Here is a 21,392-nt window from a genome sequence, read left to right on the forward strand (position 1 = left end):
TAACACGTTGACTGCCTATCATGAGTATACTTGTAGTATCAATTCTGTCCGAATTTGCCACTACGAGTTATCTTGTAGCTACATCAGTGGTATTTTAAAATAAGTTTTACTTGTTGGCAAAACAGCACAAGAAGCAATCGTCTCCTGGCGGTAACAAAGAATGCCAGAAGACGTTTGTTTCTTGTGCCTATTTTTCCAACATGTGAAACTTGTTTTAAAATACCACTGATGTAGTTACGAGATAACTTGTAGTGGCAAATTCGGACAGACATTGATACTACAAGTATAGTCGTGGCAGCAGTCAATGTGTTAAGAGAGAAGTTTGGCATGTTCATGAATGAACCGTAAATATGAGATATAGTACATAACTGTTCAAAAGATTATATATTCCTACTGTTACTCAGACCTAACGACATGAATTCTCATCCCTGTTGTGTACAAGATGCTGTTTACATTTCAGCTGTCACTTTTTACAAGTTCTCCCAGTTAGCTAGTGTTAATCGTACTAATGTTATTTCTCTTCTCTCTCTGCCTCCCCAGACGAATGTAAGTATGGACGTCGGTGTATGGGTGATGTCGTGTACCCGATATTACGTCAGTGTTGTTGCCACCATCATTATCATTACATCATCATTGAGAAGGGTCTGCATTTCATACTGGATTCAGACTCTCGACAGACTCCTGATGTCTACGGACAGTGGATACACATCCCAGTGTTCCATAGTAAACATGTCCGACATTCTTACATTAACAGCTTAAATAGCACAGGTCCCTAGAACATCTGTAGTGTAAAATTTAGGATACAGGGTAGCATTGTACAACGGCACCCTGAGCTCTACGACTGTTGTAAGTCTATGTTTAGGTATGATGATCACCTCTCCGCTAAGATTGCTTTGTATAGCAGCACCTTTTCCTATACTAATACAGGTAAGGTGTATACCTGAGGAAATTAAATAAAACTGAAAAAGTGCTTTTGTTTGTATTTGAAAACCCAAAGAACTGCTCTTCTGAACCTTTGATACTGCTGTATCAGCTCTGTATTGATATAATCATTCGCTCATTTATCATTTTCTGAAGTGTGTTTTGGTTACTTAAGCGTGGAAGAGGTTGAAAAGCCAGATGTATGACTGACAGGTCTGTCCAGAGTATGAATCCACCCTCCCCTGTAGTCTGACGCAGGTGTCGTGTGTAGCTGTGTTGTACACTACATCCATGTGTCAGGGAGAGGTCAGCGTGTCTGTGTGTCACGCAGTGTGTACTACTCCGTACAGTGTACCCACTATCATCAGTACTTCCTAGTGTTTGGATGGCACTGTGTGGAGCTGTCAGTAAATGTTACAAGCAGTATATAAGATCTCCCCTCCTTCAGGAACATCCCAGTGTATGTGGTACATGCAGTTAAATCTGATAACACCTCTTTTTGGAAGTGGAAAATATCTTTGTTCATGCATTTCTTTTAAAATGAAATTTATTTGAAATCTACATTTGAAACATCTAAATTTGGCACAGTGTTTTTTCTCCTAAAAGTGATTGATACTGTAACAGATTCCTTCTCCATTAATGTCTTGTTCACAAACCAGGGTTCGAAAATATGTCTGAAAGTTCTGAATTTGTATTAAAAAAATCTTTTTGATGGATGTAGGTTAAATAAATAAATATTTAGTATTAAATGTGTCACACTGGATTGCCAGTGTATCAGGCTTATTGATGAGTAATGGCGTGTGTATTCTGCTTCTAACACTTGACGATCATTGTCTCCATGGGGTTCCCCAGGCAGGATGTGGTATATAGGGCTGGTCTATCTAGCTGTCTATCATCCAGCTTACTTCTCTACCAAACTGGCACCACCAGAAACATCAGTCATGTTTTTATTCTCTTGTTGTCTCACATGCTGTAACATGTGTGTTGGTCAGTAGGAGGGAGTAGTAGAGAATTCAAGGAAACAGAAACTTGCTTTCATCTTAATATTTTGTCACTTTGAGTTGTGTAATACATTTGCTGTTTTTCTCTCTCATTCTGCAGTTTTTGCACTGGGTTGTGTATCTGCCACGGAGATCTTCACTTTTAGATGTGCAAAGCATTTGTTTGTTTCATAGAAAAGACTATCATTTTGGAAAAAGTGGTGATTGGTACCATATATAAAAAAAAGAAATATTTTTTAAAGGGAAATAATTTTTAATATCAACACTGATTTCATCTGTTCTGTTGTATTTTGACTTCTGTCTCTTCATATTTTAGTGACATAATGTAAAGATTTTATGTGAGGTCAAACATGGTAGCCTTGTAACAGAAAGCCTGCACTGCATGTTTAGTTGTGCATTTTAGAGACGTACATAAAGGTTGAACCAACAGTATGATATTTTATAAAGTTGATCATGAAACACGACTCGAAAGTAATAACTAGAGTAGAAATACAAGCATGCTGGCCTACATATAGACTAAATTGAACAGGATATTAAAGTAACAGCAGATATTGAAGTTACATTCACTGTGTCGTGCTGAGCATGGTCATGCACGTATGTGGTATATCTCCTCCGTGACATGATGCCCTGTACCTATAGATCCCATGTCTGCATCATGACTCACACTGCATCCATGACAAACCCACCTGACTGCATGACACTAGACCCAGCAGACAGGGAGGCTCCTTGCAGCCTGACCGTCTACAGAAATAGGATGAATTATTGGTTCACTTTATTGGCCATTGCACGGTGTATTTCTCAATAAAGGCAAATAACGAGTGCATGGGACTAGTGATGTGAAGTATGCATGCCACATAGTGTTTTAGTACCAACAGAGAGCAATAGTAAGACCAAGAGGTAGCATTTAGTAAACATTTTTCATTATGAGTGTTTAAAGTAGAAATTATCTTACAGCTGTGTTTCGTTAATTCCTTGGGAAGTCATTTCCTTGTCCTCACGTTCATCAGTCATTTGTGTGTCTCCATCTCACAGATCTTTGACACTAATCATCAATGTGCTGTGTGAATTAACACCTTGTTATCATCTCGGTGTATACAAATACCACCTTGTTATCATCTCGGTGTATACAAATACCACCTTGTTATCATGTTGGTGTATACAAATACCACCTTGTTATCATCTCGGTGTATACAAATACCACCTTGTTATCATCTGGGTGTATACAAATACCACCTTGTTATCATCTCGGTGTATACAAATACCACCTTGTTATCTCGGTGTATACAAATACCACCTTGTTATCATGTTGGTGTATACAAATACCACCTTGTTATCATCTCGGTGTATACAAATACCACCTTGTTATCATCTCGGTGTATACAAATACCACCTTGTTATCATCTCGGTGTATACAAATACCACCTTGTTATCATCTCGGTGTATACAAATACCACCTTGTTATCATCTCGGTGTATACAAATACCACCTTGTTATCATCTCGGTGTATACAAATACCACCTTGTTATCATCTTGGTGTATACAAATACCACCTTGTTATCATCTGGGTGTATACAAATACCACCTTGTTATCATCTCGGTGTATACAAATACCACCTTGTTATCTCGGTGTATACAAATACCACCTTGTTATCATCTCGGTGTATACAAATACCACCTTGTTATCATCTCGGTGTATACAAATACCACCTTGTTATCATCTCGGTGTATACAAATACCACCTTGTTATCATCTCGGTGTATACAAATACCACCTTGTTATCATCTCGGTGTATACAAATACCACCTTGTTATCATCTCGGTGTATACATATACCAACTGAATGACTGCAGAAAGTTTTTAATACACATACAGTTAAGATAATTATACAAAAGAGATTAGCAATCTACCTACAGGTTTCATGAAAGAAAGAATAATTTAATGAAATACGCTAAAGAAAGTAATGTTCCAACACACTGCTTGACTCTGTAGATCTGTCTTAATACTGTTGAGCTCATTCCTCTTCAGACTGTCTCCTCTGACAGCTATCTCTCTGACTTGCCATGTTGATAGGTTGATTAGATGATAGAGATCAGGGGATAGGACACCATTACTCTCAGCAATATCATGTCATCTGTAGAAATTGTAAATAACGCTGGACTGAATGCTTTGTTGCAGCTCTAAGGTCCACAAGATGACGGACATTGTGACCGGCCAGCGACTGGTTGTCAAGATGATTGTAGGCTTTAACAGGTATGTGGAGTTTGTTGAAGAAGTGAATAGGTCAGCTTAAACTGATATGCTTTGTTTCTCAGTTTGGTATGGATTTCTATTATTAATTGTAAGATCCCTATGTATGTTTGTTCATAAACAAAAACAAATGTTATTGTACTGTAGCTGATGCTGACTTGGAGTGAGTGAGTTTTAGTTTTACGCCGCTTTTAGCAATATTCCAGCAATATCACGGCGTGGGGACACCAGAAATGGGCTTCACACATTTTACCCATGTGGGGAATCGAACCCGGGTCTTCGGCGTGACGAGCGAACGCGTTAACCACTAGGCTACCCCACCACCCCTGCTGACATGGAACAAACAGTAGTAGTTTGTATCAAGGGAGTATCGGTGTGCTGGTTGTTGCATGTGTTGGTTCCTCCAAGCTTCATCAGTTCAGGATGCTAGTGACATATTCATGGACTGCTTTGCCAGGAACCAGCGAGGTCAGAACGCTCTGCGGGAGATGCTTAACCCCCTCATCACAGGGGTTGTGGAAGACAGGAACCTCCGCATCAACACCGAGCCCATTGGGTTGTACAAGGCCTGGGTGAACCAGACAGAGTCCGAGACTGGCAAGGCCACGTGAGTTCAGTGGGAAGCCTGCTTCTGTTGATTCAGTTGTCCAGTCTTTCCACATAATATGTGTATCACAGATGTTTGAGTACACTTAACGAGTTGTACAGAAAACTACAGATAAACATTTTTTTTATTTGTGGATGGTGTTGGAAGATGCATAGAAGTATTTAACCTTTGAGTTTTATTTCCTGCCTTTAAATGCGCCAAGATACGAACAATTCAGAAGCACAATTAATGTCATAATTAACAGCATTGAGTAACAAGAGCATTAGGTGACTGTGTATTATTACCCATACGGGTGGGGAGATCCCGTGTAATATCTTTTTGATATTTGCACAGTGTGCAATTTAGTGATTCTCGACGTTGATTGGTTGATCGTATATTTGTACATTTTCATTGGATGCCAGAACTACTTTCACACACTACGTTCATTCATAAAGTTTCATCGATTCATTGATAAATTGACATTATGTAATGTAATCACACATTCCGAGATCTAAAAAAGAAAACATTAAGGTTAAAGAATATGAATATTCTTTTTATTAGACGTTATTATTTTGGAATAAAACTTAGTTATAAATAGTAGTCTTTTAAATTATATAATCTTTAAAAAACCCACCAAAACAATCGTTTGCATTGTTTGTAAACAAACATGGCCGCCGTTAGGCTAACCCGATCAAGGTCACTTACCTAGTTAAAGTTGACGGTGACCAAATAGGAAGAGTGATAAGAATTTTACAGCCCTTGAATTCCCAAAACCTGTTTGTTGTTGAAACTGAATTCGGGGAAATAGAAACAGCAAGATACCGACTAAAGATGTTATCTGAAAGTGTAACAAGTAAGTCGGACACGGCGTCCATGCCATCGAACCAGAAAACAGCTCCTTTCTTACCGGAATCAGTGCTAAATGTTCTTCTTCAAGATAATTTTTTATATCCATGCATTCCTAATCAATGCGAGAGGTTGGTCCCAGTAGCCGAGATTGACACATTTCATAGACTCGGATTCCGACTAGAGTTATCCTTGTTGGAACTGCTGTACTCTACTGAGACGAGAGTGTAACACGCCTTCCACAGAACAAAATGTTGTTTAATCTTCAAACTTGTTGAGTTTCTTGACAGAAAACTTTTTCTAGATGTATTCGTGGGATGGTTGTCTTTTAGATTTCCCAACTTTTAACCGTTGACTTTCCCCAAAAATGACAGGTTTTTGCCAGAGTGTGTTTCAACACTACACCGTCACAATTCACTAGAAAACACGTCAGTCGTGAATGAACGATGTTCCTTCGCACTGACTTGATCGAATAAATGTTTAGCTCTTATTAAGTTCAATGATATATTTAAAAGATCATTTTTATCATATTAACAAATGTTAATTAATTATTCCAGGCATAATAATTTTGTTGTATTTTAAAGCGATTTTATGATGTACTATTTCCATAGCGTAGTTATGTTATTACCGCTGGAGAAGTTAGGGTTTAATCACGCATGAATACGAATCAGCTGTTTAAGGTCACAAGTCCTGTCTCCGGGTGGTTTTATTTCGTGGTTCTTCCTTTTAAATTACATTATGGGTAATAATATAGAATAACCAGCAGTGCAGTGATTACGGAAATATGCCCTCGTTAAAATAATGTTCAGTGCCTACCGCCAAGGCTCGGCACGGTGAACATTATTTCAACTCGGGCATATTTCCCGTAATCACTCGTACCTCGTTGGTTATTCTCTAAATATATATCAGGGGCCTCCCATATGAGGTGACCCCTGAAGAAGCTCTGAAACACCCAGAGGTGCAGCAACAGATTCAGGAGTCCATCAAACGGCTGCAGGACGTCTCCGACCGCTTCCTCAACAAGATCCTCACCTCACTCGACAAGATTCCGTAAGTATATACAGAATATTTTGATAATATATTTACATAAATGATTGTTATCACTTCCGTCATTCCCTTGTCGTACTTACTGCATGATTTATCGATCATTCAATTCACAATAGCGTCTGAGAGATTCCTATCATTAATACTTTTATTATTCAATACCCATGTAAACTTAGGATAGTGATACAGGGGTGTAATACGGATGGTGTGGTCAAATTCCGTATTGAACCCCAGATCCCGTATTGGACACCTGCCGGTTCTACTTTCTCCAAAGCTTGATTTATTTTATTATGTAACAGATTAATGCAAGATAAGAGGGTATAAAAATCGTTTCTCTGCTCCCATGACATCTTCTCGTTCAATACAAAACATCCAAATGCACTAGTATGACATTGTATATATTTATACAGTACAGATTGTGTTTATGTTTGCAGTGTATAGTCCCGTGCTGTATATCCTGTTATAACATGGTTATTGAAACAAGCTTGTTGCTACAGATACGGGATGCGCTACATGGCCAGGGTGATGAGGGATGCTCTCACAAAGAAGTTCCCCGACGCCCTGGAGAAGGATGTCCTGCAGGTACAGTTAGTCATATCATCTGCCACTGATAAACCCTCAACCTGAAGTGGGACTTGAGTGTCTAAGGCTCTACAGTACATAGCTCCAATAATTATGCTGGGATATCTTAGTAAAATCTCATGTTTTTGGATCTGGTAGCAGGACGACTGTTCTCACATACAAGTAAAGCAAGTATCTGTGAACCACGTACTCCTGGGACTATTGAGATGCCCCACTGTGATGTATAACTGAAATACTGTGTGAATTGGCATCACTCATTACCATTCCCCTACCATAGATTTCAGGTTTGTTCATTCTCCTCATTACCATTCCCCTACCACAGATTTCAGGTTTGTTCATTCTCCTCATTACCTTTCCCCTACCACAGATTTCAGGTTTGTTCATTCTCCTCATTACCTTTCCCCTACCACAGATTTCAGGTTTGTTCATTCTCCTCATTACCATTCCCCTACCACAGATTTCAGGTTTGTTCATTCTCCTCATTACCATTCCCCTACCATAGATTTCAGGTTTGTTCATTCTCCTCATTACCATTCCCCTACCACAGATTTCAGGTTTGTTCATTCTCCTCATTACCATTCCCCTACCACAGATTTCAGGTTTGTTCATTCTCCTCATTACCTTTCCCCTACCACAGATTTCAGGTTTGTTCATTCTGTCTGGTATATGAGCATGACATAGTGCATGAGTTCAGTCAGTACTTATTTTCATACTATGTCTTTTCTTCCTTAAGTGGCATATAAAAGCTGTCTATACAAATCCCTTGAAGTTCCCTTCAAAGAGGAGGACGTAAAATCATCACTCACCCACGAGTAGCCTCCCTTGCCTTTCCATTTTGGCGCCCTTATAGGTCACATGACCGGCCATGCTTGTCACTCTCTCCTTCATCGCCCTGGAGGATGGTTGTGAGGGCACCTGGGTCCCTATATGGCACTTATTGTTTGATATTTTTACCTTTTTACATCTTAATTTCAGCTGTATACAGTTTTTGGTCTCTATATTATGAAAATGGTTTGAAATTATATCCAAATATTACGTACTAGTATTTTGTACGTTGTTTGCCAAGTGTTTCATCTTATGTTTTTTGTTTACATTTGATGACAACGTGTCTGTCCGTGGCTGACCCGCATTGATCATGTCCACCTTGCACTACTACTTGTTCTTCCAGCTCTCGCTGTAATCTTTGTCAGAATTTATCTATTTCTGAATTTAACAATTACATTTTTTATTTTTATCCCGGATATAGTATATTAGGCTCCATCCGTACATATGAATTGGAATATCTTAAGAACCGTTGACTGGATTCTTTTCATATTAGGTACCTAGGTTCATCACAGTAAAAGGAAGGTGCCAGTCAGGTTTGGTTACCTTGACCTTCATTTCAAGGTCACAAGGGGACTTTAACGTTTTACCTGCACGTTAAGCTATCTCAAGAACTATTCACTGGATTTTCTTCATATTCAGTACCAAGCTTTATCTAGGGAAGGCGCAGGGCCCAGTCGATTTTGGTGACCTTCACATAATTTTCAAGGTCATGGCGACACTGAAGATTTCAGCATGTTAACCCGCATGTTAAGCTATCTCAAGAACTGTTTCCTGGATTTTCTTCATATTTAACTCCAAGCTTTATCTAGGGAAGGCGCAGGGCCCAGTCGATTTTGGTTACCTTCACATAATTTTCAAGGTCATGGCGACACTTTGAAAATTTCAGCATGTAACCTACATGTTAAGCTACCTCAAGAACCATTCACTGGATTTTCTTCATTAACCCATTCAACACTGTAGGCCCGGAAAACCGGCCAAGACGTCACCAGTCCCCAGACACCGTAAGCCGGAAAACTGGCCAGGCAGTAGTCGCATCAAAATGATATATAATTTTAGGAACCTAACTAACATATGATTCATTTATCAAATCTGTCACTTTTCATAATGCCTGAAAACACTTATTACATTTCAAATGGCCATATATAATGGACAGAATTAGAATTATAAACTAGTTTTCGCAATGTTATTGAAAAGAAACAATTCTCGGACACATGCTTCCGGCAACGGGCAACGGGTCCACATCAGAGTTGTCAAAGAGCAAAGTAACGATGTTTCGAGATAATAATTACATGAATTGAATAAACGGAAGAATAAAAATCAACAACAGTACTGATAAAAGTTGTCAAATGTACGTTACAACTTACTACTTCCATCTTTATTGTGCGACCGTGTAATGTAATTCAAGTGACATCTCGGCTTTCGTCCGTCGCTCCGAACTTGACGCTTGGACACGATGTTTAATGCTAAAATATATGCATTAAACTTTCTTGTCACATGTCATAACCTAGCACAATACGTCCACTAAGTTCAATTATATACGCATAGGTGGTGATTTTTTGCGTAACACGTTCAGAATAGCATGATTTTACTCAAAATTTTCGTCTGAACCTGCAGGTTTTCGTTTACGACGACAGTATCCATTGCTGTTATCTGATTGGCTGCCTTAGGTCACGTGTCTGATTTTGACCAATCACAACCCATAGCAGACTGTGGCGAAAAAGCGTCTTTAGAAACCAATCTTTATCCAATAAAATCGCTTCTTACAACTGTGAAAATACTCTCGACAAGGGTACAGTGATATTGTTGATGTTCAGAGCTTTCGAACGATACCCGACATTAAACGATTCGCCTCACATGTTTTTCGTACGAAGCTTCGAAAACGGAGGTATTTTCCGTTGTTGTGTCATGTTACCGAGCGGAAAGCAACTGATATCGGGAAATAGGCGACCATACATATTATTTAAGAAATCTTTTTATAATAATTTTCTGATTATGTAATGATGAAAATATAAAAGAAAAAGGTACGGGCATGTTATGACATGTCACAAATGGAAAAAAATCGCCTCATTTTTGCTTCCTTCGCGGTTTATCTGGACATATAAATGTGTAAGCTTGCATTTTCATTAAAAATTAACTTATTTAAGTTGTAGTCGTATTACTTGAATAATATGATAAAAAATAACTTTCATATTTATAAACAGTAGGATTAGACCTTTCAAATGGTGTGTGATATGTAGTAGTAATAATGATTTACGAGCTGATATTTTCATTGATAAACATATGACCTCAGAGTCTCTGGGAACTTGGTGTCATGGCAGTAAATGCCTCTGGTTGACTGGTGTTGAAAGAGTTAACACCAAGCCTTATCTAGGGAAGGCGCAGGGCCCATTCAATTTTGGTGACCTTCACTTAATTTTCAAGGTCACAGAGATACTTTGAAGATTTCAGCATATTAACCTACATGTTATGCTTGTCAGCGTGATACCTCAAGAGCCATTCACTGGAGTTTCTTCTTTTTTGACACCAAGCTTCATCCAGGGAAGGCGCAGGGCCCAGTCACTTAATGGTGACCTTCACTTAATTTTCAAGGTCACAGAGACACTTTGAAGATTTCAGCATGTTAAATCGCATGTTAAGATAGTCATCAAGATATCGCAAAAAATACTCAGTGGATTTCCTTCATATTTGTCACCAAGCTTCATCTTGGGAAGGCCCAGGGCCCAGTCATTCTTTTTCATAGAGATCGTCCTTGGGGTACTTATATGCATTTTCTGCGGCTGAAAATGTCCTGTGACAGTTGTATCAATGTTTTAATAAAAATATTGTACAATAAATAAAATCTTTTTTATCTATTATACGGCCCCCACCCCGTGGAGTTACCTCCCTGCTACGCATGCGCAGCCAACCAGGTAAGCAGGTAGCATTCCCGTGGTTTACGCATGTGTTGCTTTTCCATGGCGGGAAGTTTAGCGTGCCACGTGGTTGTCATATTGCGTTCTTTACCAAGTATTTCTTCCCGTGGTCGCATTCACGTAATTTTCAATGTTTTGTACGTGTATATTTATGCTGCTGGCTCCGCTGTTAGCTACATGCTTGCGTGTTTGCTTTCAGGTGTTTTCTTGATGTTCTGTCTGTGAACAGAGCATTCCCAGAGCTGACCAGCACGACAAGTGCTTATGTTGTCTTGAAAAAGTCTGCCATAATCCCGACGTTTGCGAGCTGTGCATGGGCTTCTCTCCCCCCCTCCCTTTCCTTTGCTTCCCCCGTCTCGATCCCTTAGCCTGGAGGCATCGTAGATCCGTTGCCTCTAGCTTCGGGTCCGGACGCCTCGGCTATCCTGGAGGGGGAGGGTTCACTCCCAGTCCCCCTCTCGGTGTTGGCGCAGGGTCCGTTGAGGATTCCTGGGGTTCCGGTCCCTGCGCCGCCCCGCCCCATGAGACCGGAGGAACCAGTTCTGCCTGGTCTTCCTCTCGTGTCTCGGGACCGGGGTTCGAGTGTGGTGTCGGGTGCCGGAGCGGGGAGTTCCTTCATTTTTTCCCTTCCCTCAGTGTCTTGTGCTAGACCTCCTACCGGGTTGAGGTTCGGGTCCTCTTTGCGCGGAAACCCAGCCTCTGACTCGGGCTCAGGTGCCGAGTCCATGGACATTGGGGAGGTCGAGGAGCCGGAGGGCACTTTCCGTTTCTCGACGGCTCTGCGGGAGGTACGGCAACATATTGCCGAGTTAATTCCCTAGTCCGCGGTACATACCAGTCACTCGGACTCATCTGAGGCAACCCTCGCAGACACTGCTCCGCATCTTGCCGTCCCTGGTGCAGGACGTGATGGATCCTCTCCTGGTATGGAGACGCCTCCGGTTCGACTTATCCGAACTTGTCAAGAGGTACCAGCTGGGGGACGATTCACTGTTCTTTGTACCGGTGGTCGACGAGTGTGTGTTTACTTCGGTCGCCCTGGGGGGAGGCTCTGCTTCCTCTGGTGCAGCCCCGGTTGCCAAGCAAGGGCGTTTAGTGCCACCGTTTGCCCTTGCGGACGCCCCCCTGCGGCAGGCTTACCGGACCTACGAGGAGGTCTATTGGAATGCCATGCAGCAGGTCTGGGTGGTGACCCACGAGGCGGAGGGGAACGCTGGGGACGTGTCCCCGCATGTCGTTCTCTTACGCCAGTTATCCGAAGTTCAGGCCCACCTAGCGCGACTCCTTGCGGTCAGCGGCGTCTACGGTGATGTGCGCAGTCATGGGGATGCGCAATCTGTGGCTGTCGACGTCTCGCTACTCGGCAGCTACACAGCAGACCTTGCTGGCCCTTCCGTTACGTCTGGGAGCGACGTTGTTTCCTGGGGCTCAGCAGGTCATATGGGAGGCTGCTGCAGCAGCTACCTCCTTCAAGGATTCTAAGGCCTTGTTGGAGCACCCGCGGGCTTCTCGCTCCCGCGCTCCCGTCACGGCTTCTTCATCCGGGGTGCAGCCTAAACCCGCGTCTGCCGGTTGGCTTAGGCCGCTGAGCAGGGGCAGGCGGAGGAGCCATCCCCGTCTGCCCCAACCTCCCGTTAACCCACCAGGCTGTCGCCGTGGGTCCGTCCCAGTCAGTTCATCTACTCGGGACCACTCACACTCTCTTACCACACTTCCCAGTGGGGGGCCACCTCTCTCTATTCCTACCGGAGTGGAAGAAGGCTACCAGCAACACTTGGGTGCTTTCCACCGTCAGTGTCGGCCATCTACCACTGTGGAAGCGAGGCCCGCCAGAATTCACCGGCATACGTCGCACTCCGGTTCCGTCCTGTCCGGTCCGGTCAGGGCTGGTATACTGCGCGGGTTCAGGCTTTGCTGGACAGGTCCGCAATAGAGCGCATACCACCGGGTGAGGAACGGGTGGAATTTTATTCCACGTACTTCCTGGTTCCCGAAGAAAGACGGAGGGTTCCGTCCCATTCTCAACCTCAAGGGGTTGAATCGCATGCTAGAGGTTCCATCCTTCAAGATGGAGACACTTCGCTCGGTGATCTCCTCTGTTCAGCCCGGCGATTGGCTTACCTCGATCGATCTAAAGGATGTGTATCTACATGTGCCCATTCATCCATCGTTCAAGCAGTACCTCCGGTTCTCTTACGACGGGATGATTTACCAATTCACGGTGCTTCCCTTCGGCATATCCACTGCCCCCAAGGTGTTCACCAAGCTCATGTTAGTGCCAGCTACCCTCGCTCGATCGCAAGGAAGGCGTTGTTACCCTTACCTCGATGACTCGATGACTGGTTGCGAGCATAGTTTCTACTCACACGGTGATAGACATTCTAGTTCGACTGGGGTGGATCATAAACCTCAAGAAATCCGACTTGGTACCCACCCAGGACTTGGTTTTTCTCGGGGCGCGGTTCCAAACTCAAAAGGATCTCGTCTCCCTGTCGCCCGACCGGGTCACCAGAGTACGGGAGATGGTGTCTTCATTCCTCTCGCAGCCCCAGGCCCCAGCGCGGACTTGGCTACGTCTACTGGGCCATATGGCGGCGACTATCTCTGTAGTGTGGCGGGCGCGGTTGAGGATGCGCCCTATACAGCAAGCTTTGGAGAGTCTGTGGGCTCACTCGGAGGATCTGGAGCAGAGTCTCACAGTCCCCGGGTGGTTGTCTCCTCACCTTCAGTGGTGGACCAATGTCGGGAATCTCTCCAAGGGGATCCCTTTGGAAATCCCTACGCCAGCTCTTACAGTTCAAACCGATGCGTCCCTCACGGGCTGGGGGGTGTTCTGGGCAGTCTGTCGGTGTCCGGACTCTGGTCCGAAGCCGAAGCCGAAGCCCGCCTTCACATCAACGTCTTGGAGCTGAGAGCTGTGCGGTTGGTTTTCGAGCGCTTCCGGGAGCATGTTCAGGGCCAGGTGGTTCTTCTTCAGTTGGACAACCGTACGGCCATGACGTACATCCTGAAGCAAGGCGGCATGGTGTCCCTAGCGCTCCTTCGAGAGACGTGGGAGTTTCTCCTCTGGTGCGACCAGTGCGACTGTCAGGTGCTTCCTGTTTATCTCCCGGGGCTGGAGAACGTGCGAGCAGACGCTCTCTCTTGCGGGATCCTGGCCCCCCATGAGTGGATGCTCGACCGGCAGATATTCGGAGTTATCTCCCAGTTGTACGGATCGTTCCAGTTGGATCTGTTTGCGTCCGGCGGGACGAATCAGATACCCGTGTTCTGCTCTCGAATACCGGACCAGAGGGCGTTGGCTTCCGGCGCTTTCCTGCTTGATTGGACGGGCAAAGTGCTCTGGGCGTTCCCGCCGCTACCACTCATTCCCCGGGTCCTCTCCCAGCTGTCCACCCAGCCAGCTCGGCTACTTGTGCTACTGGCACCGCTATGGCCGTCACAGAGCTGGTTTCCGGTAATTCTCAGGTTTCTGGGTCAGCCTCCTGTTCTATTACCTTTGCGACCGGACATTCTCACTCAGAACGTTGCGCCATACCCCAATCCAAGGATTCAGTGGGTGGCTTGGCCTCTGTCAGGTCTAGCCTCGAAGCACGCGGAATTCCTGCAGCAGTTGCAGACACAATTCTGGCGGGATTCGACAAACGTTCAGTATGAGGATAGGTGGTCCCGCTATGCAGGCTGGTGATTGCAGATCCCTTTTCTGCGGATTTAGTCCGAGTATTGGAGTTTTTGCAAGTTCGTTTGGACCCCTGTCAATGGTGCTCTTCTGGGGCAGCACCCTCTCGTGCAGCGCGTTTTAGCTGGCGTGGATCGGGTTCGACCTGCTGTCAGGCGAACCAGCCCAACTTGGGATTTGTCAATCGTGCTAGATTGGCTCTCCGGTCCTACATTCTCACGTCTATCGGCTATTTCCATTCAGTTGTTTATATGGAACGCTGTATTTCTGGTGGCGGTAAAATCTGGGTGTAGGGTCGGCGACTTACATGCTATGTCAACAGACCCAGCGCTGACTGTGTTCCATCCAGATCGTGTCAGTATTCGCCTCCCGGATACTTACCGCCCGAAGGTCGATCACGCTTTCCATGTGACAGCTCCTATCGAACTTCCTACTCTTACCCAGCCTTCCACATCGGGGACCTCTCCTACGAGCACTCACCCGTTGGATGTCCGCAAGACTCTCAAGGTCTATATCTAACGAACACAGGGGATCCGTAAGGGTACCCATCTGTTCTGCTGTTACGGTGGCGGGAAGGCATGGGTGCCGGCGAGCAAACAGACCCTATCTCGCTGGCTTGTTTCGGTCATTTGTGCTGATTATCAGGCTAAGGGCAAGCATCTCCCTGAGGGGTTGAAGGCTCACTCGGTCAGAGCAGTAGCCATGTCAAAAAGCTTTTGCATCGGCACTACCCACTGAAGAGATATGCTCTGCCGCTATTTGGAGCCGGCCTAACACTATCAACTCGATACACATTCACGTGATCGTGCGCGCTTTGGCCGTTCTGTTCTCTCCAGTGGACAGTGTCCTGCCACCCTGACCGAGTGAGTCTTGGTTATCTGGTTAGTTGACGCTGTTTTCAATTGTGTTTTATTGATATGTCCGCTGTTGTGTGATCTAACTAGGGTACGCTTTCCCATCCTCATCCAAGAACTCGGAAGTCCAACCCTGAAACTACTAGAGTGGTCGAACCTTCTCGTCCATCCGCACACCAAGCAAGCTCACTGGAATCGTTCCAACTACACGTATGGACTGTATCAAAGCTTGCCTAAAGAAGAGAGGATACTCCGCCAGTTCGGCAAAGGCAGTAACATTTGCCCTAGGAGATCGATTCACACTTTGTATGATGACAGTAGGAAGAGATTTTAACTATATGCACGGCGGAAAGCATTTACTGCAACTAAAACATCTCATCCTCAAGTGGCGGAATACTTGTGTCATCTGCGACAGACGAGGTGTTTAAAAGGTTCAACACTCTCACCCTACTGCTCGCCCTAGCAACGGCGGCATGGATGTCGGAAATACATGCTCTAGATTTTGAGCGAACACGATTTGAAACAAGACATCGTGATATCGTACATCTTGGACTGAGATGGGATTTTATTGAAAGAATCAGCTGCCTAGCCAGCCTAGCCTGCCATATCCCAGCGTTATCTACAGTCCTTGGTCCAGAGGATCCACAAGATTTATCCTTGTGTCCAATTAGAGATTTAAAAATGTACCTACAATGGACAAAAACAAGGAGATGAAAATTCAAGCGCCTATTCATCCCCTTATCTATGGAGACTCCCATGGAAGTCTCATGAACAACCATATCAGTTTGGATGAGAACCGTAATACTAAGGGCCTATAAAGCAGCAGGACTTGAGCCTCCATGAGCCTCAAATCCACACGAAGTCAGAGCCCTGGCATCTACTCTCGCTCTGCATGGAAATTGCTCAATTACAAAAATAATGGAAGGCGGCTTTTGGAAATCTGATACAGTATTTGCCAACCATTACCTCAGAGACATCGCCACCGAGGACGTCTCAGGCATTCACCCAAGATTGGCCACTTGTAGCCCAACAACTAACGGTTCCACAAAAGTGCTGAGAAATTCTCACCCTGTATCACGTGACTCTGAGGAGTAAATAGAAATTACTCGTACATAAATTAAAGTGTGGCATCTCCACTTGATGTATGCATCAAGACATGGAGTTGCTAAAGATAACTAGTAGGACACTAGTATATCTATATCCACACTAAAAAGTCAGAAGAACCTTTCGTAAAAAAAGTCTGACAAGTTGTGGTCCCCCCAAGTGATCAGAGGAAAGTTGGAAGAACAGGATCGTCATAGTTCCTGTGTGTGTGTGTGTGTGTGTGTGTGTGTGTGTGTGTGTGTGGGTGTGTGTGTGTGTGTGTGTGTGTGGGTGTGGGTGGGTGGGTGGTGGGTGGGTGGGGAGATACAGGAGGTAAAAGAACAGCCAGTGAATCTAGGAAGTGGCCTGACCTACCACCGATTCCATCGGATTCTGTTAGAATGTAAGCATGAGTCAGGATATGGGAAAATATGTAAATTTCTGAATAAAATTGAGATTTTAAATACTTATCCTGACTCATGAGGTCAGCCCTCCCAACCTCCCCTCTCCCGGCACTCTGGATTTCCCTGTAAATCTGGGTGTCAGGTTTAAATTCAGAGAGTGACAAGCTTGGCCGGTCATGTGACCTATAAGGGCGCCAAAATGGAAAGGCAAGGGAGGCTACTCGTGGGTGAGTGATGATTTTACATCCTCCTCTTTGAAGGGAACTTCAAGGGATTTCAAGTGTCTCACTATCTTTCGGATAGAAGAAGGAGACAAGCATATAAGCATGAGTCAGGATAAGTTTAAAATATCATTTTTATTCAGAAAATTACATTTTTCAAGCGAACCCTATAGAGTTATGTCCCTTGGAGCGCTCTTTACGATTATCCTACGCACAACTTGTGATTGAAACCAGTTCAGCAAACACCAACAACACTGCGTGCCACAGTTGTCGATGTCCAGAGCAATTGTTTCAATTATCAATTTCAGGCAAATCGTAAGGGATAATAAGTCTTTTGTTGCATCAATAGGAAGCTAAAGCGAGTGAATATGTCCCAATATGTATCAGGGCTCGATTTAGTGCTTTGTTACTTGCACTGGTGCAACCCAATATTACAAAGTGCAACCTAGTTATGAGTCTAACTTGCACCAGGTGCAAGTCAATTTTTGAGTGGGTAAACTTCTGAATAAAACATCTAAACAATTCAATGTCATATTTCTGATATTACATATTGCAATAAAACAGTGCAACTTGAATTTGACTGGTGCAATTAGGTTTTTATCTTAGGTTGCACCTGGTGCAAGTGGGTTAATATCTCTTAAATCGAGCCCTGTGTATAATATTTGGCATTGTGCCTTTAAGTGTCATATATTGAACAGGGGTGGAAATAACCCATTGCCCGACGTCCGAGTCCAGTGTTTTTTTTCTGTCGGGCAAGCAAATTGTATATCACACTGTACCTGTGTCCAGTTGACTTTCCAATGTTAATTATGATGTTTATTTGAAAAAGTCAACTAGAAAACGTCAGGTATAGTGGAAAAATTATCTGGGCAAGTGATTTTACATGTGCCACTGTTCCGGAGTACACTATCAATTTTAAAGTTATTTCGACCCCTGTTGAAGTCTTTCTGGTATGATATTTGTCTTGTAATGTTTATATATCAAACCAGGAGTCAGGGTGGAGTTTGTCATGTACAACAGCTGGACCCAGCAACAACATGGTGCAGTCATACTCTGCCTGTTGCGAAATGGTTTGTAGACGTATGTTATTATTATAGGATATTTATATAGCGCGCACATATCCACACACTAGTGCATGCTCAAGGCGCTGGTATTTTTTCCCTCGATCATTGGATGTCAATCTCAATGGCACATCGCATTATCAATCTCAACTCCCTGGGGAGTATACAACTCTTGCAGCCACTAGGCGCACCGAGTTATTGTGGCTTTCTCATCCTAACGAGGTTGGTTTCATGGGACATTGTTTCTGTTGTAGATTGTGGGAAATCTCCTCTACTATCGGTACCTCACCCCGACAATCGCCGCCCCCGACGTCTTCGACATCATCACTGTTGGCGCAGATAAAGCTTTAACCAACGATCAGAGGATAAACCTGGGATCAATTGCCAAAATCCTGCACTTCGCTGCATCAAATATAGGGGGTAACACTCTCAGTTCTTTTTATGTTGCAAGTTATAAAAATCAGAATTGGTGAGAAGAGACACCAAACACGGTGGTTAGAGCATGTACACACATGGCTGATGTAGGGGATACATGTGTCTTCACACAGTCATGCAGTGATCATTCTAGATCGCACCCTTGCATCATTCGCGCAGCGCTATTTAACATAGCGCACCGTACAGGTACTGGCGGATCTTATCTGCGCATCCATAAACGTTAATCTGAAACTCATCATGAGTTTGTTTTCACTTGACAACTCAAGCAAGTACGTCTTTGGAAAACAACAATGCACCTTTTTGACATGACGCACAATATTTTCTAAGTGACCCACACAACTGAGGGCTGGTGGGCCATGGGCTCACTTTTTAGAAATGCTGGAATGAACACTGGTCATGCACGCTCCACTGCCCTCCACGCTCCACTCCACCACAGCGCACACACAGACACACTGTTGTGATACGTTTATAGTTTTGTCTCACAAATCTTTTCGACAATATTTTCCAGAAGACTGTTCTGATGTTATTCCATTATAACTACTTCACTTGAGCATGTTTAGTGCCACACATGAGTCAGTGACGTTGTTAGCTCCCCTTAGGTGAAGGTGAGACTGCCATGTATGTCAGGATGTAGATTTCAGAACCGTCAGATAATTGTTGACTTCCTTTTCCAGTTTGGGGGAGAGAGTTCCTACTTGGCCAGTATGAATGACTACATCAGGGTGGCCCACGACAAGTTCAAGTGAGTCATTCAAAACTGTTTATGCAGTAGCAGAACTATCAAGTGTAATAACTTCAAAATATTTGCATATTTGTATGACTGAGAGAAGATTTATGGGTTCGTTAGGTAACCTTGAATCAGTATATCTATTTCAATACTGGAAAGCTTGCACAGAACACCATTGCTTTGATATGCCCCTCAGATGTAGATGCTAATGGCATTCATAAAAGGATATATCAAAGATCAAACACAACATAACAGTGCGATCTTATTTTATTTACATTTGAAGCTGGTCATGTACATTTGTTGTCAATAACCTTGTTAGTTGTCATGAGCTGCTGGTGATTACAGGAAGTACTGCCTGGCGGCCTGCGATGTGGAGGAGCCGGAGGTCAAGTTCAACATCGACCAGTACACAGACGTCACCATGATCACCAAACCTGTTGTCTACATGTCGGTGCAGGAGATTGTCGACACACATCAGGTGAGATATCACCGAGTATTCCTGTCTGTGGAGAAAGTGATGATAGACTTGACCTTGATGTTGATGTATATTCATATGAATACATGTTATATGCCAATCAAACAGAAAATAATCACAAGTAAAGAGAGGGTCAATATTTGGGTTTAAACAATCTGCATCTTTCAGACACCTTGCTGATATCATGGTAAGTTGTAGACGTCACCCCATCGTGTTATCCATGGATGTTGTTGTGTTGTTACAGCTGCTGCTTCAGCACCAAGATGCCATCGCCCCGGAACACCAGGATGTGCTGCATGAACTCCTGGAGGATCTAGGGGAGGTGCCCACCATCGATGAGTTGCTGGGTGAGTGGAGGGAACTGGTCTAGTCAATATACAGCTTCTCTGTTCAGTGGCCAATGTTGATAACAAGAATAAAGGACTTATCAAAAGGGATGTCACTTACTTGAATGTATCTTGAAAAACAATGCTTTTTGCATGTGATGATTTGAATTGGCATTTGTTTTCATGAGAAAACAGTTTGCATTGGGAACTTAAGAACAAATTTAGAAGGATATGACCCACAACTCAGCTGATGTATTGTGTTCGGGTGAGCAGGTTAATCCTTGTTCAGGAACTGTCATTTCACTGGATGACCTTTCCAGTTGTGTTTTCTTGGAGAGTGCAATAAATTGATAGGTGAGTAAATTTGATAAGCATGAAATATATAAGACTTAGATGTTAATGATATCACATAGACATATGTTGGACCTCCTTCAGGCACAGAGTTGACGGGAGACGAAACGACAAACGATGACCTACGTGCCCAGTTGTCCAAGACGGAGTTGTCCATGACGTTGTCCAGCAAGTTTGATGTTCAGCACGACGACAAGGCAGACATGAAGACACTCATGATAAGGTTTGATATGTGCTCATGTATTTGTGTCTAATCATTATCCTGAACACTGTCCTGCCTGGCTTGGATCTATTCCATTTTGCATATCTTGCTTTGATGACAAACATCCATATTCAAATAAAAATACTGCTTTTTAGAAAAATCTGTATTAATCGATTGCAGTCTTTTCGAGTAGAGAAACTGAATTCATCATGGGATACAGTTCAGTATGTTCAATTTGAGTTGCAACAACCCTACTATGCAGAGTCTTTGAAGGGCATATAGAAGCGATACACATAAAGGTTCGAATTTATAATGTCAACTTCTTTATATTACACTACTATGTACATCTTCTCATCATAATTAGACACCAGAAGTAGAACAGAAACAAGTCTGTATTGAATTACACTAGTTATGCCTGTGTCTCGTATTGAAGCATGTTCTTTGCATATCTTGACTTCTGTTGTTTGAGGGGCTGTGGGGTAGCCTAATGGATAAAGCGTTGGCTCGTCACGCCGAAGACCCGGGTGTCCCCCGCTGTGATGTTGCTGGAATATTGCTAAAAGCGGCGTAAAACCAAACTCAGTCAGTCAGTCTGTTGTTTGAACTTGCCG

At 43.7% G+C, this 21,392-nt stretch overlaps 1 protein-coding gene across 1 annotated transcript in view; it reads left to right on the forward strand.

The window, feature by feature from the left end:
* Window positions 1–21,392, forward strand: part of LOC124253369 (ras GTPase-activating-like protein IQGAP1) — a 168,804-nt gene that overhangs the window by 140,373 nt on the left and 7,039 nt on the right. Inside the window, 9 exon segments of the mRNA XM_046687119.1 lie at window positions 4,097–4,171; window positions 4,626–4,775; window positions 6,510–6,650; window positions 7,142–7,226; window positions 18,520–18,684; window positions 19,375–19,442; window positions 19,773–19,905; window positions 20,147–20,249; window positions 20,664–20,802. Of these exon segments, the coding sequence (XP_046543075.1) occupies window positions 4,097–4,171; window positions 4,626–4,775; window positions 6,510–6,650; window positions 7,142–7,226; window positions 18,520–18,684; window positions 19,375–19,442; window positions 19,773–19,905; window positions 20,147–20,249; window positions 20,664–20,802 (1,059 nt within the window).

Source organism: Haliotis rubra, unplaced genomic scaffold (genome assembly GCF_003918875.1).
Source record: "Haliotis rubra isolate DU_JTF1 unplaced genomic scaffold, ASM391887v1 Scf54, whole genome shotgun sequence".
Lineage (NCBI taxonomy): Eukaryota > Metazoa > Mollusca > Gastropoda > Lepetellida > Haliotidae > Haliotis > Haliotis rubra.